The 16,932-nt window shown below is 42.9% G+C and overlaps 1 protein-coding gene across 3 annotated transcripts in view; it reads right to left on the bottom strand.

Annotated features, from left to right (window-relative positions):
- Window positions 1-13,939, bottom strand: part of SH3D19 (SH3 domain containing 19) — a 187,731-nt gene extending 173,792 nt beyond the window's left edge. Inside the window, exon 1 of one of the 3 annotated variants that reach the window (XM_081304757.1) lies at window positions 13,472-13,939. In XM_081304757.1, the coding sequence (XP_081160883.1) occupies window positions 13,472-13,583 (112 nt within the window). In that variant the 5' untranslated portion in view covers window positions 13,584-13,939. The remainder of the gene's footprint in view (window positions 1-13,471) is intronic. The other 2 variants (XM_081304755.1, XM_081304756.1) reach the window with 2 other exon arrangements.
- Window positions 13,940-16,932: the final 2,993 nt, after the last annotated feature.

Here is a 16,932-nt window from a genome sequence, read left to right as displayed (position 1 = left end):
GTACGTAGCATCCAGGTTAGAATAGAATGTAATCAAAGCAAAAATAAAGGCTACATTACAGTATTTTTTTTTAAAGTCAAGCCTATTCTATTTGCAGGCTAAGTATTGCCAAGAGTTGTTCTGAGCTGTGGGGATTAACAATGAACAAACTGAGTCTCTACCCCATGGAACTCACATGGCTGCAAATGTACAGGTCCTGCCTGTAGCCTGTCAACTTGACCCTCTCTCCATCCTGGGAACCCCCAGTGTAATCCAGGCCCAACACCCCATCTGACAGAATGTAGGTACTTCTCTCATGCAGGTGGCCAGGTAGGTACAAGATCTGCCACCCCAGCAAAGGGACTGGGGATAGATCTGAACAGACAGCTATCTATAAGTCTGCCAGACCTCTTAAGTCAATGAGCATGAGAACCCTGCCCAAAGGGGCATCCTGTGCAGGACCAAGGCTGGCCAACCTTATTTTTGGCAGGGGCAGGGGGCGGGGAGCAACAGGGATTGAACTGAGGGGCACTGGACCACTGAGCCACATCCCCAGCCCTATATTGTATTTTATTTAGAGACAGGGTCTCACTGAGTTGCTGAGCACTTGGTGAGGCTGGCTTTGAACTCAGTATCCTCCTGTCTGAACCTCCCAAGTTGCTAGGATTACAGGCGTGTGGAACCACACCCGGCCCTGGCCAACCTTCTTAGAACCTTTATTCTTGGGGAGACAAACTGCAACAAGGACAGCCCATTATTCAGGACTTTAATAAGATATGAAGGTTGGGGCTGCGGATGTGGCTCAAGCGGTAGCGCGTTCACCTGGCATGCGTGCGGCCCGGGTTCGATCCTCAGCACCACAAACAAACAAAGATGTTGTGTCCGCTGAAAACTAAAAAATAAATATTAAAAAAATTCTCTCTCTCTCTCTTTAAAAAAAAAAAAAAAAAGACATGAAGGTAGACGTAATCTGACTTGATAAAAATGGTGGTGTCGGGCTGGGGATGTGGCTCAAGTGGTAGCGCGCTCGCCTGGCATGCGTGCGGCCCGGGTTCGATCCTCAGCACCACTTACAAACAAAGATGTTGTGTCCGCCGAGAACTAAAAAATAAATATTAAAAATTCTCTCTCTCTCTCTCTCTCTCCTCTCTCACTCTCTCTTTAAAAAAAAAAAAAATGGTGGTGTCACTAATATTAGGGGCAAGAGAGTCAATCCAACTGACAAAAGAATGTCCCCTAGTGTAGCTACATGCTGTCAGTTTCCTAGACTTACTCTTATGTCCAAATAACTTCTGAAACTACATCCTGTGTCTTTCTACTCCCTGTGTATCCTTACAATAAGTCTCCATCAGCTGAGGCCAGCAGAACAGGCCTCTATTTCTTGCAAGCTAAAAGTATATAACTAACACATACTGTGTGAATTTTAGTTACTTCAGTGACAGTTCACTACACCATTCATCATGTGAAGCCTGGAGACTATACAATAGCAGGGATGGAATAAAATCCATGTATAAAATTCATAATGGGACTCAAGTTTCTGCACAGCAAAATAATCAATAATGAAATGAAAAGGAAATAATCAAATGAAAAGGAAACCCATGAAACTGGAGAAAATATTTTCAAACCATATAAGAGATTAATATTTGATAAGAGATTAATATCCAAATAAAAAAAAGAATTCATAACAGCAAGAAAAAAAAACTAGATCTTAAAATGGGCAAGGGAGCTGAACAGACATTTTTCCAAAGAAGACACATAAATGGCCAACAGGTCTATGGAAAGATTTTCAACATCATTCACTAGTCATTAGGTTTTACAAATCAAAACCTCAGTGAGATATCATCTCTCACACCTGTTAGGATCAAAAGTCAAAAGATAAGTGTTAACAAAGATATGCAAAAAAAGAAAACGCTTACATGTTCTTGGTATTGGGTTTGATTCCAGCACCACAAAAAAAAAAAAAGTAACTAAGTGAGATGTAGATATATTAATCAGCTTGATTGTAATAGTAATTTCACAATGTCTAAGTATGTGAAAACATTGTACACCTTGAATACATACAACTTTTATTTATTAATCATACTTCACTAAGGCTAATAAAGGAAAAAAATGCATGGTTGATTCTGTTTGACTAAAGGCATCACAACATGAATTACTTATGATGGGAAAATGTAACTGTCCAAATGATAAGAAATTACATTGAAAACACTCACCATCATGTTCTTCAACTAGACTCAACAGTTCTCACCTCCCACAGACTTCAAAAAAATCCAATTCTTACCAAGTATTCTGGAAGTAATTAATCAGGCAATCTGAGTGTAGGATCATGAACTTATGTCTTTTTGAAGCTTCCCAGTTGATTCTCATGTCCTGTCAGAATTGAGAATCATGGCCCCATGGGCTTATTACTCAAAGTGTGGTCCAGGGTCCACGAGCAGCAGCATCACCTAGAGCTTGTTAGAAATGCAAAATCTCTCTGCTTGATGCAAAAAGAACCTATAGAACCTGTACTTCTAGCTACTTGAAAGGCTGAGGCAGGAAGATGGCTTGAGCACAGGAATGCAAGATTAGCCTGAGCAACACAGAGAAACACTGCCCACCCCATCTCAAAAATAACGAAAAAAAGCTGGGCACAGTGACGCATGCCTGTTAACCCAACTCAGAGACTGAGGCAGGAGTATCACAAGTTCAAGGCCAGACTCAGCAACTTAGCAAGGCCCTAAGCAACCCAGTAAGACCCTGTCTCCAAATAAAATATTAAAAAAGCTGAGGATGTGTGTGGTTCAGTGGCAAAGCACCCCTGGGTTCAATCCCTGTAAAAAATTAATTTTAAAATAAATAAATAAATAAATAAAAAGAAATGCAGGGTCTCAGGGTCTACCTAAAATCTGCTAAACCAGGATCTTCATTTTAGCAAGACCTCAGGTAACTTGGCATTATAAAGTTTAAAAGCACTGCTCAGATTTCCCATTGATACAAAAACATGAGAAATACAACCGTGTTCTAAAATGGAATACCTCAAGAAATTTTCTATGAAGAAGAAACAGAACAGGGTGGGAGATATCTGTGACATTGAGACATTTTACATTATTAAGCATCTAGTTAAAAGTAACATTCAAATACATGTCTGCACATTTTGAAAATTTGCAGTAACACCCCTGGCTCCACCTACAGACCACACCCCAGTCCATGGCAATAGTTACACCTGGACTAAGGAAAACGGATTTAACTTTACTCTCCAGTCAGCTTCAGTAATGTCCTCTGAGCTGGTGTGAGCTGAGGGGTCTCAACAAGTCCTTGGGAAGAAATGAAGAAACAAGCAGTGTGGTGGCAAGATAAAAAGGGAGTACTGCCACCAGCGGCCCACACTGGGGGTCTTCCAGTGCCCCGGGAACACCTCTGTACTAGCTTCCAGGACTGTTTGGAAATGGTGATATTTATTGCCAGAAAAACTAATTTTTTACTTCTTGTGCAAACATTTTCTGTGCCCATTGTTCTTAATCAGGACTCAGAGAAAAGCATTTCCCTATCTTCCAGTGCAGTGATACTTGGATTAAAGTATCTCTTGGAAACAAAGTTCCAATAAAATCAAGGCAGCCGTACTGAGAACAGATGAACTCTGGACTCAGAGCACCAGGCCTGGCTTCTATTTACAAGCTCCTGCTTCACTGCCTCAGAGCAGGGACAAAAGTCACCTCCCTTCACAGCTTCTAGGTGTTCTCGACTAAGCTGGCACTAGGCAAAATAACAAAAGCAGAAAAACGTTTTCAGATTCCACAGTGTTCCGTTTTGGTATCCTTCAGTGTCCAAGGATAACCATGACCTCCTTCCAAAACTACACATCACACACATAAACCTTAAGTTTACAAACATGTTCCCCATAATGAACCTCCAGAGGAACCAGAGAACCAATAATCTCCATTCAAAGATGCAACAAAAAATACAGGAGAGCGGCTGGTAAAACCAGAGTGTCTTGTGCAAGGTCAAATGATTATTTAGTGAACCTCATTTTTAAACAGTACACTACAGCTTAGTAGAAGGGAAGGGAGTCAGTAAGATCCAGTTGGAATCTCAGTTAGGAACTGCCATGGGCTGGCAATTAGAGAGGCTTAAGCTAACAGCGACCTTAACAAGAGGGTCTTTTCCCTCCAATACAGGAAGGCCCAGGCAGTGGAGAGTTCCTGTGTTGGCTCTACCATCACTCTGTTCTGCTCCGCCCCCCTCTGCACTTGGTTTCCATCCTCAAGGTAACTCCATGGCCCAGGACAGCTAGTGAACTACACATCCTTCTCCCTGGGGTGCTACAGTTTGCATTTTGAAGGTTTCCCCAATGTCCATGTGTTGAACAGCCTGTGGCACCACCGGAGATGTGTGGAGGTGGTGGACCCTTTAGGAGGCAGGGTCGAGTGGGAGGAACCTAGGTCCCTGGGGGCGTGTTCAAAGGGGATGGGGACCACAGCGCCTTCCTTCTTTCTTGGCTTCTGGCCAACTTGTGGAGGGCAGCTTCCTTGGCCACCCAGTCCCAGCCGGGAGGTACTATCTTGCCACAGGGCCAAGCAACCATGGAAAGAAACCTCTGAAACCAGGAACCAAAATAAATCTTTCCTCTTTATATATGGATTATCCCAGGTATTGTGTCACATTAATGGAAGGCTGGCTAACACATTGTAGGAGGGGGGAGAAAGGTAAGAAGGAAGAAGGATGAGAAAGAGAGAGAGAGAGAGAGAGAGAGAGAGAGAGAGAGAGAGAAGAAAGAGGAAGGAAGGGAGGGAGGGAGGCAGGAAGGAAGGAAGAAAAAGAGTATTCTGCTAGGCCAGGTGAAGCATATCTGTAATCCCAGCAACTCAGGAGGCTAAGGCAGGAAGGATGTAAATTCAAGGCCAGCCCTGGTAACTTAAGTCTCCAAATAATAAATAAAAAGGGCTGGAGATACAGCCCAGAGGTAGAACACGCCTAGCTTCAATCCTCAGTACAGCAGAGAGTTAGATAATTTAAGGTCACATAGTTAGCAGGAAGCCAAGAAATGAGCCAAGTAAGTCTAACTAACTTAGGCTAACTCCATTGGAGAGTAACCTCGGACCACTTATTCTTACTTACCCTCTTTAAATTGTACTAGTCTAACTGTCCATAACTCTTCAGTGTTCCATTCTTTAAAAGAAACAGACTGATCATATGTATCTTTTTTTTATTCCCAGAAATTTCTGCATGAATTGTATTGATGGAGATAAACAGGTCTTCTTAAAGAATTTGGTAAGTGCGGGTGGGTTTTTTTTTTTTTATTGGTCGTTCAAAACATTACATAGTTCTTAATATATCATATTTCACAGTTTGATTCAAGTGGGTTATGAACTCCCATTTTTACCCCGTATACAGATTGCTGTAGCACATCAGTTACACTTCCATTGATTTACATATTGCCATTCTAGTGTCTGATGTATTCTGCTGTCTATCCTATTCTCTACTATCCCCCCTCCCCTCCCCTCCCCTCCCCATTTCTCTCTCTACCCCCTCTACTGTAAATCATTTCTTCCACTTGTATTATTCTTCTCTTACCCCTCATTTCCTCTTATATGTAATTTTGTAAAACCCTGAGGATCACCTTCCATTTCCATACGATTTCCCTTCTCACTCCCTTTCCCTTCCACCTCTCATCCCTGTTTAATGTTAATCTTCTTCTCAAGCTCTTCGTCCCTACCCTGTCCTTGGTTACTCCCCTTATATCAAAGCAGTCATTTGGCATTTGTTTTTTAAGGATTGGCTAGCTTCACTTAGCATAATTTGAGACAGGGTCTCACTGTGTTGCTCGGGCTGGCTTTGAACTCCTAGACTCAAGTGACACTCTTGCCTCAAGCCTCCTCAAGTAGCTGTGTAGTGCAGATTTTTAAACAGTGTGTAAATATTCTATGGGACTTGAAATAGCTTTCTCAAAATAAGTTAGACAACTATGGAATTCTAGCAATTAAAAAATTAAAAATTAAAAAAATTTAAAAAGAAAAAACCTATAAGCTAGTGGCACAGAACAGTGGTTTAAAACAGAGCCACCAGCTCTGGGGAAAATACAGCCTGGCATGTTATATGAGTCAATGAAAAGAAACTCTGCCTTGTGATTTGCGATGTACAATATAGGTAACTGAGTTTTAGCTCTACCTAGTTATGTAACTTTAGAAGAAGTCATCTAACATTTCTAAGTCTCAGTTTACTCATCTTTCAAATGGGCATAATAGTTCAACCCCCACCATTACCAAAAAAATAAAAGAGAAGGATAAAACTTACCCTCTTCCCTCTCAAGTTGTCGAAAGAATCAAATTAAATAAAGTTATGAAAGCCCTTTCTAAACAGAAAAGCACTTGATAAATGTAAAGAATTTCTAAAATACAGCAAGCAGCCTGCTGGCATGAACATATGGCAAATAACTGTAAATGACTTTTATTAGCAATCAGTGCGATAACTCAGAAGAACTCTGACTTTTACTTTAAACTGACCTGGATTCAAACCGCCATTCTACCACTAACTAGTTGAGAGACCTTGGGGCAAACTGCTTAAATATTTCTGAGCCTCAGTTTTTCAATATAATAAGGAAAATAACATCCACCTCACAGAGGATAACAGATAAGCAATACCTGGCACACGGTGAACACAAGGATTCTGTGACCTCGTTCTGATGACATTCAAGGTATTTTACTTACAGTACACTGGATGACAGTTCTAGATGATCCTTGATTTACAAGGGGTTATGTCCAGCTAAACCTTTCAAAATATCTTAAGTCAAAAATGCACTTAACATACCTCATTTACCAAACTTCCGAGCTCAGCCACACAGCAAACCTTGGAACGTGGGTTGTTTCCATTGCGTTCTGAGGCTGGCTGAGAGCTGTGCTTGCTGGGCTGCTCCACGCTACACTGCAAAGAGGCTCCTACCACATATGGCCAGCCCAGGAAAGGTCCAAATACAAAATTTCCAATATGATCTCTACTGAAGGCCTATCACTTTCATACCAATATAAAAGTAAAATATTATTAAGTCAGGGACCATCTGGAAATTATTCCTTTCAGGGTTTATTAGAAACATAGCAAAATAAAAAAAGAGGAAAGTTGGAGATGTTAGCTCAGTGGTAGAGGGACTACTTGCACTCAAGAGGCCAAGATCCCTAGCTCTGCCAAACAAACAAATAAAAGACCCTAGCCTGGCACAGCGGTGCACACCTGTAATCCCAGCGGCTCAGGAGGCCAAGGCGGTGGGTTCAAAGCCAGCCTCAGCAAGGGTGAGGCACTGAGCAACCCAGTGAGACCCTGTCTCTAAATAAAATACAAAATAGGGCTAAGGATGTGGCTCAACGGTCGATTTCCACTGGGTTCAATCCTCCACCCTCCAAACACACACACACACAGAAAATTTGTTTAGGATGCATTAGGCCCTGTTATACGCCTACCATTCTTCCAGTTGTTTGGGGAAAGGCCCAGAATTTTGTGTACCTGCCCACTAAAGAAACAGTATAAGATGTTGTAAGTAAGAAAGAGGTTCTCAAACCTGCTTGAGAGTCTGAGGAAAGCTATGGCTATATGTATGTCCCCATGGAAAGTTATAAACTTTGGGGAAACAATAAAAGAGGTAGAGGAGAATATTTTCATGACCTTATAGTAGTAGGAATACCACTCTTAACTGGAAAGGGGAGGTGGGAAGGACACAAATTGTAAAGAAAAAAACTCATAACTTCATCTACATTGAAAAGAGGAACTGTCATATCAAAAGAAACCATAAAGAAATGTGGGGCTGAAGTTGTGGCTCAAGTGGCAGAGCGCTTGACTGGCATGTGAGAGGCCCTGGGTTCAATCCTCAGCACCACATCTAAATAAATAAATAAATAAATAAATAAATAAATAAATAAATAAATAAATAAAAATCCATTGACAACTAAAAAATATTTTTAAAAAAGAAAATGAAAAAATAAGACACAGTGTACAAGATATCTGTGATACATATAACCAACCAAAGTTGAGACTCCTCATTAAATAAAGAACTCTAACAAATCAATAAAAAATAATAGCCAGGCATGGTGGTATATGCCTATAATCCCAGAGACAGGAGGCTGAGACAAGAGGATCAAAAGTTCAAGACCAGCCTCAGAAATTTAGCAAGGCTCTGTCTCAAAAAACGAAAAAGGGTTGGGGATATAGCTCAGTGGTAAAGTGCCCCTGGGTTCAATCCCTAGTACCCCAGAATAAAATTACACAAAGCATGGTATATTTATACAATAAAAAAAAAAAGAGCTAGGATGTAGCTCAGTGGTAGAGTACTTGCCTAGCACATGTGAGGCACTGAGTTCAATCCTTGGCACCAATATAAAAATAAGAAAATAGTACTGTATCCGTCTACAATTAAAAACAAAAACAAAACACAACAGAAAAACTACAGTTACACACAACAAAATAAATCAGACAATGTTAATGAGAAAAAAAAAAAGACACTCAGTCTGAACCAGTGATGTAAGTGATGTAAGTATAAACAACCTCATCAGTAGACTTTATCCTCCCTTCTCTTTCTTCTTCCCCAGCAAGTTGTGTGGGTAGGGTGACTATAAACCCTGATCTGTCTGAGACGGAGGAATTTCCTGGGATAGGGTTGTTCTGTTTTTTGTTTTTTCAATGCTGGGGCCTTCTGAATGCTAAGCAGCTGCTTTGCCACTGATCAGCACCCACGTCAATTACTGTACAGTTCTGGAAGTTAGAATTCCAAAATGCATCTCCCTAGGCTGCAGTCAAATGTTGGGAAGGCTGTGGTCTTCTGGGGATTCTAGCTTCTCTGAAGTTCTCTGAGAATCTCTTGAATCTTCTGAGATCCTTGGAGAGAAACTATTCCAGGTTCCAGAGGCATCGTCTTCTTCTGTGTTCTTCTGTGAGTGGCGCTGAGGATGGAACCCAGGGCTAGGCAAGTGCTCACCACTGTGCAACCTCCCCAGTCCTTTTGAAATTTTTTTTTTCTTTTTGAAACAGGATCTGGCTAAGCTCCCTCGGCTGGCCTGGAAGTTGTGAACCTCTTCCTCAGCCTCCCAAGCAGCTGGGGTTACAGGTGTACATTACCATGCCTGGCCAGAGACTTCAATTTGAAAAGCTAGGACAATCCCCAGAAAAGTGGAAAAAGTTGATTGCCTAACTTCCACTTCCCCCAACCCTCCACTTCTTCCCTTGGCCAATATAAACCAGCACTAATACAGTGCTAACACCAAACTTAAGATAGAGATAAAGAACATTCAATCAATAACACAAAGAAGAAAATCAAGAACAAGTTGATTATAAAGGCCAGCCCACATAAATCAATCATAAAATCCTTTAAGCTGGGAAAACCCACAATGGGAACTAAGCCCTATGAGCTCATTGGTGGTGATCTCTGTGCTTATCTCATTGTTTTTCAACTGATCTGTTCAAAAGGACAAATTATCTGGAGGAACTATTTTTTTAGGATTTAAGATTCAATGCTGGAGTGTGATTTCTCTTAATTTACAAGGGGTTTACCAAGAGCATTGCCCTTCTGAACCAGCAGCATCAATACCACCAGAAAACATGTTAAAAATAAAAATTCTTGGGCCCCACCCCAAACCAACTGAGTCAGAGACTCTAGGGATGGGGGTCAGCAATCTGTTCATTAGTATACCCACATCCTCTCTGCCTTATTTGTGGTTGACACTCAATGGATTAAAAGACAATACCAAGAATTCAGTACACCCCTCCATCAACAGTAAATATTTCACATGGTACCAGATTCAGGACAGCTTAGCAATAATAGTACATGAAACTCCAGCAATGCTATACTCTCTGCTCCCCACTTACCTTTCCTATATCTATCTGCTCATGCATTAATTTCATGAATCATGAATTAGTACAGAATTAGCCTTCACTGAACTGACTGACCCTCAACATCTGGCAGTGCTTGCAATTCTGCAAAATTTCAATTGGGATATTTTATTACTTTAAATGCTGGGAAAATAGGGCTGGGGATATGGCTTATGTAGGGTGCAGGCTCAGCATGTACGAGGCCCTGGGACGGAGTATCCCCTGCATCCAAAAAATAAATAAATGATAAATAAATAAAGCCAGGAAAATGAAACAAATACATCATATGATGAAGGTAAGCACCAAATCAATGATCACAATTATCAGCCTAGATTTAAAAAATAATGACTACCCAAATCCAATTTTCTTAACAGCATTTAAAAAACACTTTATCTCCCAAGGATCCCTACAATGACTGTATGTGATCAGATGATCAGACCCAACCTGGAGCTCTTAGCTGTGGAAACAGACATTTATGCTCTGCTGGGTTAATAAAAATGATGGTCAACTCAAAACAACAACAAAAAAAAAAAAAACAAAAAAAAAAACATGGTACTAAAGAATCCATACAGGATGATGCAACTTTGTGAAATTGTAAAATAAGTAAAACTATATTAATTAGGGTGCATATGTCTGAAGCAAAACCATATAAAGGAGATATCAGTCACAATGATAAAAAATAAAATAAAATATAAGGCTGGGAACGTATCCTGGTCCTGGAGTGCTTGCCTAGCATCCATACAGCCCAGCATTCCATGCCCAGCCCAGCAAGAGGGAAAAAAACAGAAAAAAGTGATTACTCTGTAGGGTAGGGAAGAGACTGTCTGGGAAGGATGGGAGTCTGCTTCCAAGGAACTGATAATATTCTAAATCTTACCACAGCAAAGGTTACAAGTGTTTTTACTTTATAATTTACCAGCTTTATATGCTCTTCCGTATGTGTTTTGCAAAAATAAACACATGCATTTCTACAACCACACATAATTTAGCAGGCTGAGGATGAGTTCATAGGCTCCCTCAAGTTCACATACCCCAGGTCTATGGTATCAAGTTATGTGAGATCAAAGAAAATCTTTAGCTTATAAAGCAATGGGAGAGCTTTGGCACATGCCTATAATCAACTTAGTGAGGCCCTAAGCAATTCAGTGAGGGATGACGGAGGCTGGGATTGTGGCTAGAGCGCCTAGCACATGTGGGGCCCTGGGTTCGATCCTCAGCACCACATAAAAATAAACAAACAAAATAGAGGTATTGTGTCCAACTACAACTAAAAAATAAATATATATATTTTTTAAAAAGGGATGGGGGACACTGGGGTTGTGGCTCAGCAGTACAGCACTCACCTAGCATGTGCAAGGTGCTGGGTTCAATTCTCAGAACCGAATAAAAATAAATAATTAAATAAAGGTATTGTGTCCAACCAGAACTAAAAACAATATATATATATATCTCAGTGGTTAAGTGCTCTTGGGTTCAATCTCTGGTACCAAAAGAATAAAAGAAAGCAATGGGAGGCCAGGTGCAGTATTACAGACCTGTAAACCCAGTGATTCCAGAAACTGAGGCAGAAGGATCACAAGTTCAAGGACAGCCTCAGCAACTCAGCAAGTCCATCTCAAAAATAAAACAAGTAAAAAGGGCTGAGTATGTGGCTCAGCAGTTGAGTGCCCCTGGGTTTTATTTTCCATACCACAAAAAACTAAAATAAAGCATTATGGGAGGTGGAAGAAGCTTTGAGAGCAGGAAAAGTGAAAGAAGCAGAGCAAACATGAAGCCTCTGGATCAGTTCAAATTCTTACTTGGAGGAAAGAAACATCTAGCACAGGCATAGTTCACATATGCCCAAGCTTGGTAAGGAATGCAATAGGGTTGAGAAAAGCATGTTAACTAATGAGGGGAGAGAGAAGTACAGCTTGTAAAGAGATGTAAACTATTAAATAATTTATCTCTAAAGAAATAAATCCAAAACTACAAGTTTTATCCACCACCTACTCCAGAATAATGTTGTCCTCTCAGCCCTCCTGTGAATAAAGGGCATAGAAGTGGTAAGAAAACTGCAAACACCAATATAAGAGAGCAAAAAGTATACAACCTCCTGTCTTAGCAAAACATTATCAAAGAAGCCAGCCTTGGGGAAATTATGGAACTGACAAAAAGTTACAAAAAGGCATTTCCACCAGCCTTGGAATAAATACACACATTGCAACTAAATGATAAACACATATCTGGATGTTTCTAGTTTGAATTCCAATACAGCTCTCCTCCACCTTACAGTTCCTGAAAAGAATGAAGGTTTTGCTAAAGGTAATAGAAATCCAAGATAAGCCTACACTGATGAAATAAGTAATTCAATGGAGGTGCATTTTTGTCGTGTTTTCGTTGTACCCTTAAAGAAATATTTAGTTATATCCAGTAATTACTCATTTATTTCACCAGATTTGGGTTTACACCGAACAAAACTATCGATCATTTTCAAAACAATCGGTGTTCCTGTAGACCATCAAATGCCTTATTTTGATGAAAGGTCCAAGTAACGGACATGAGGAATTATTGTTAAGTTTCCAAGATTCTCCCCAGGGCATCAAATGGACCACTTCTTCATGTTCTGCTCAAGTTCTTTCCTTTCATCCCATTTCCTACCCTCCATTTTCTCCCACAGGCCCATTGGCTTCTTCAGTTGACCAGTTTCTCTGGCTGGTTAAGGAAGCCACCTTGAGGCGCTTCTCTGCTGGGAGTACACTTCAGACTCCACTTTCCAAAGAGGCTCCCAAGGAATCCTTGTCTGACTCTTTCTCGCTCCCTTCCCCTCCCTCCTTTGTAGTCATTCCCCCAAGTTTGCTCTTCCCTCGACTTCTCAGATAACTCTGGTTACCCAGTTGGAACCAAACACCAAAGAATTTCCTCTTCATTATGTTTGATTAAAAAGCCGCCCCAGGAAGAGGGAAGGGGTGTGGATCCACACTTATTCACTCTTCCACTTAAGCGCCAAACTACTTGACCGGTGCCGCTTTTGTACACCTCAAAACACAAGTCCATAAAAGAAATTCTAGGCCCAGAGGGGATCCTCTGTCCAAATGAATTGCCTTTAGGAGTGCCATACTCGGGACTTCTCTTTACTGCAGGGGTGGGTAACTCCAAAGCAGATAACTCCAAAGCAGGTCCTGCAGAAAACTGGAGAGCTCGCGGTGGGGGAGGGTGGGGGCCAGAGGTCCGAAGTTCAAGGGGCACCGAAACAAGACCCGACTCAGAACGAGCACGTGGTTTGACCTCGTAGAGGTGGCGCTGGCGAAGCCCCCGGGAGAGGTCGTGGTCCACCGAGAGGGCCAGACCCAGTGAGTCCTCCTCTGGCCTCTGACTCACCCAGAGATAAGTAATCACTCAGGCCACAAAACGAGCCAGCAGCTCGTGGACTTCGTTGGCACGGAAATTTTGGAGCTGGGGCTCCAAGAGCACTAGCAGGTAGAGACCGGTTTAAATGTGCCCGGCTCAGCCCCAGAAGGAGGACGTGGAAGGATAGGCCACTCGCTCTCCCTCTCGCGTCCGAGAGTTAAAAGGTGCCGCTCCCACCCAGGCGGGTGAGGGCAGCGCAGCCGTCCGGGACAGGACCCCAGTGGCCCTCGTCCCCGCCGTCCAGCCCCGCGCCCCGAGTCCCCGCGTCTCTCACCTGCGGCCGGGTGGCCCGAGAGCGCACGGCCCCGGGCGCGGCGCGGGCCCCCAACCTCGCGGCGCTCGCGCAGCTCTTCCTCCTCGTCCTCCCGCCGCCGGCCCTCAGCCATGGGCGAGACGCGGAGGCGCAGCCGGGGACGGCGGGCAAGCAGCGGCCCCGGCGCCCGGTCCGCTGGCACCGGGTGCCCCTGGCCGGCGCCCTCTGAGCAGGAAAGCGGCCCCCGGAGAGGAGGTGGGGGCGGCGGCTGAGGGATCCGCCACCTCCGCGAACTCCACCTGCAGCCGGAGGGGGAGCTGCCCGGCGCGGGCCGAGCCGAGTTCCCCGCCTCCTCGCTGCACACCGGCGGCCTCCTCCCTCCCTCTCCCACTCTCTTCCCCCTTCCTCTTCCCTTCCCCGCCCCGCGGAGTTCCAGCCCGGGATCGGGCGGGCGCGCGCCGAGCCTCGCCCCCTTGGGGAGGGGTTACTGGCCTCTAGGGCCGCCCTCCCGCCACACGCGGCAAACGCCCCCTCGACCCAAACAGACCCGAGCGGAATACTGAAACGCGGTCGGGAGTTGGGAAGAGGAGGAGGCCTGGCCTCTTCCTGCCCTTCCACAACATTCCCATGTCAACAGGAAACCCATTTGCTTGACACTGAGACAAAAGGAGGAGGAACCTGTCCCGGAGCCGGGGAGATAGGACAGCTGGGAGCTGCTGCACTTCGGGACCAACTTGGCTAGAAGATGAGCCAAGAGTCTGCGATACACACTTTTCCTCTTCTCACACTTTAAACTCTGTCTTGCTGAGGTTCAGAGGACTTTTAAGGCAGTGAAAGTACTCTGTGGGATACACGTCGTTGTCCTTTTGCCCAAACCCAGAGAATGTACAGACTGAACTACTTTGCGGGAGAGATCCAGTCGGTGCAGGCTCATCAGTTGTAACAAAAGTATTCTATGGATGACGGGGAGGCCGCGCGGTGTGGGGGCAGGGGAGCTCACACCTCCAGCTAGGTTTTGCATCAAATCTCTAAGGCTGGGGATGTGGCTCAAGCGGTAGCGCGCTCGACTGGCATGCGTGCGCCCCGGGTTTGATCCTCAGCACCACATACCAACAAAGATGTTGTGTCCGCCGAGAACTAAAAAATAAATATTAAAAATTCTCTCTCTCTCTCCCCTCTCTCGCTCTCTCTTTAAAAAAAAAAAAAAAAAAAAAAAAAACACAGTGGCGCACGCGCCTGGAATTCCAGCGACTCCAGAGGCTGAGGCAGGAGGATTGCAAATTCCAGACCTAGACTAGACGATTCAGTGAGACCCAGTAGTCAAAAAATCAGAAAGAAAAAAAAAAGAAAGAAAAAGAAGGAAGGAAGGAAAAGAAAAGGGGGGCGTGGAGATGTAGCTCAGTAGAGCGCCCCTAGATTCAGTCCCCAGTACCCATACACACACCAAAAAAATAAAGCTTTGTGGGTTTATTTATTTTTAAATTGCAGATAGACACAATACTTTTTTTTTTAATTTATTTTTATGTAATGCTGAGGATCGAACCCAGTGCCTCACACATGCTAGGAAAGAGCTCTACCACTGAGCTGCAACCCCAGCCGCCCCCCCCCATAAGTTAATAATTAAAAATAATACTAATAGGGGCTGGGGCTGGGGCTCAGCGGTACAGCACTTGCCTAGCACATGTGAGGCTTTGGGTTCAATCCTCAGCACTACATAAAAATAAATAAATAAAGGTATCATGTCCATCTACAACTAAGAATAATAATAATAATAATAATACCTCACAGTATTCCAGTTAATTGAGGATTAGGAAAAGGCTACAGTCCCTGGAAGGGCAGGAAGAAATGTGTTTAAGGCCTCCAACCAAATATGTAGAGAGATGACCTGGCCAAGTGTCAGGAGTCAGAAGCTCTCATTTGAAGAACTTGGCCTTGGCCCTCTCCCTCCTTGTTTTCAAAGCTGGAAAGAACTGTGTAACAAAAGTTATTGTGTGTGCCTAAATAATCCACATCTAAGGTTCTGTGGGCACACATATGTACACTTGACATAGAGGAATAGATTCTGGAATCTTCACAAAAAGATACCTAAGCAGCAGGAAGAAGCATTGCCTGGACATGAAACCTTAGGAAACTCCTGCGTGGGATGAATGGGCCTTTATCTTCAGCCTCCTGCTCTATTTTTGAAAGACTGTGAGAACTCCCAATGTTCAGCATGTAAGAGAAAAAAAGAAAAGGAAAAGAGGGTCACTGGAAACAGAATTGCCTGCCATATCCAAGTGCTGTTCTTTGCCTTCTCAATAGTGGTTGCTGCAGCCTGAGCAAATCTTTCCATTTTTAAGCAACTGAGAACCACAATTGATTTTGAAGAATTGAGGTCAAATCCACAACATGAAATTTTTTTTTAATTTTTATTTATTTTTTAAACTCTTTTTTTTCTTTCTTTTTTTTTTTTTTTTTTTTTTACTTTTTTAGTTGCAGATGGACACAATGTCTTTATTTTGTTTATTTATCTTTATGTGGTGCTAAGGATAGAACCCAGTGTGCCTCACATGTGTGAGGCAAGCACTCTACCACTGAGCCACAACCCCAGTCCCACAAGTTAAAATTTTATCACACTGCATAAACAGTTAAATAAATAGACACCTGGACAATTGGAGATTAAACGGGGGGGGGGGGGGGGGATTATGGATGTTAGTGTTGTTTTAAGTGTTTGGGATTCACTTTAAGTGAAAACATGATCTGTCACTTGACCTTCAAGGATGAGTAATAATGCTGGGCACTGTGACACACACCTGTAATCCCAGCAATATGGGAGGCTGAGAGTTCAAGGCCAGCCTCAGCAACTTAGTTAGACCCGGTCTCAAAAATAAAAAGAATTGGGGGGATGGGGTTCTAGCTCAGCAGTAGAACGCTCACCTAGCATGCATGAGGCCCTGGGTTCCATCCTCAGCACCACATAAAATAAATAAAAAAATAATAATTGGGGATAAAGTTCAGGTGGTCAAGCACCCCTGAGTTGGATCTTCAGTACCAAAAAATAAATAAAATAAAATAAAATCTGGGAAATAAAGGAATAATTTGATGGCCCCTATCTTTTTCTTTTTCTTTCTTTCTTTTTTTTTTTTTTTTTTTTTGTCAGCCCAGGGGATTAAAACCAGGAGTACTTTACCACTAAAATACATTCCCAGCCCTTTTTAGAAGCTTTTATTTCGAGGGGTGTGTTGCCAAGTGCCCAGGCTGGCCTTGAACTTGCAATCCTCCTGCCTCAACCTCCTGAGGATCTGAGATTAAAGGTGTGTGCCACTGTACTCATTTAGCAACATTTTTTTTTAACTCAATTAGTCAAATGGTCAATGAGAACATAAAAAGATGTTCAACTTCATTAATCATTAGAGAAATGTAAATCAAAATCATATGAGCTACCACTTCACACCTACTAGAATGGCTAGAAGAAAAAGACCATAATAAGTGATGATGAAGAT

The sequence above is a fragment of the Spermophilus citellus genome, assembly GCF_964194105.1.
Source record: "Spermophilus citellus genome assembly, chromosome: 8".
Lineage (NCBI taxonomy): Eukaryota > Metazoa > Chordata > Mammalia > Rodentia > Sciuridae > Spermophilus > Spermophilus citellus.
This window is presented reverse-complemented; position numbering and strand designations above follow the sequence as displayed.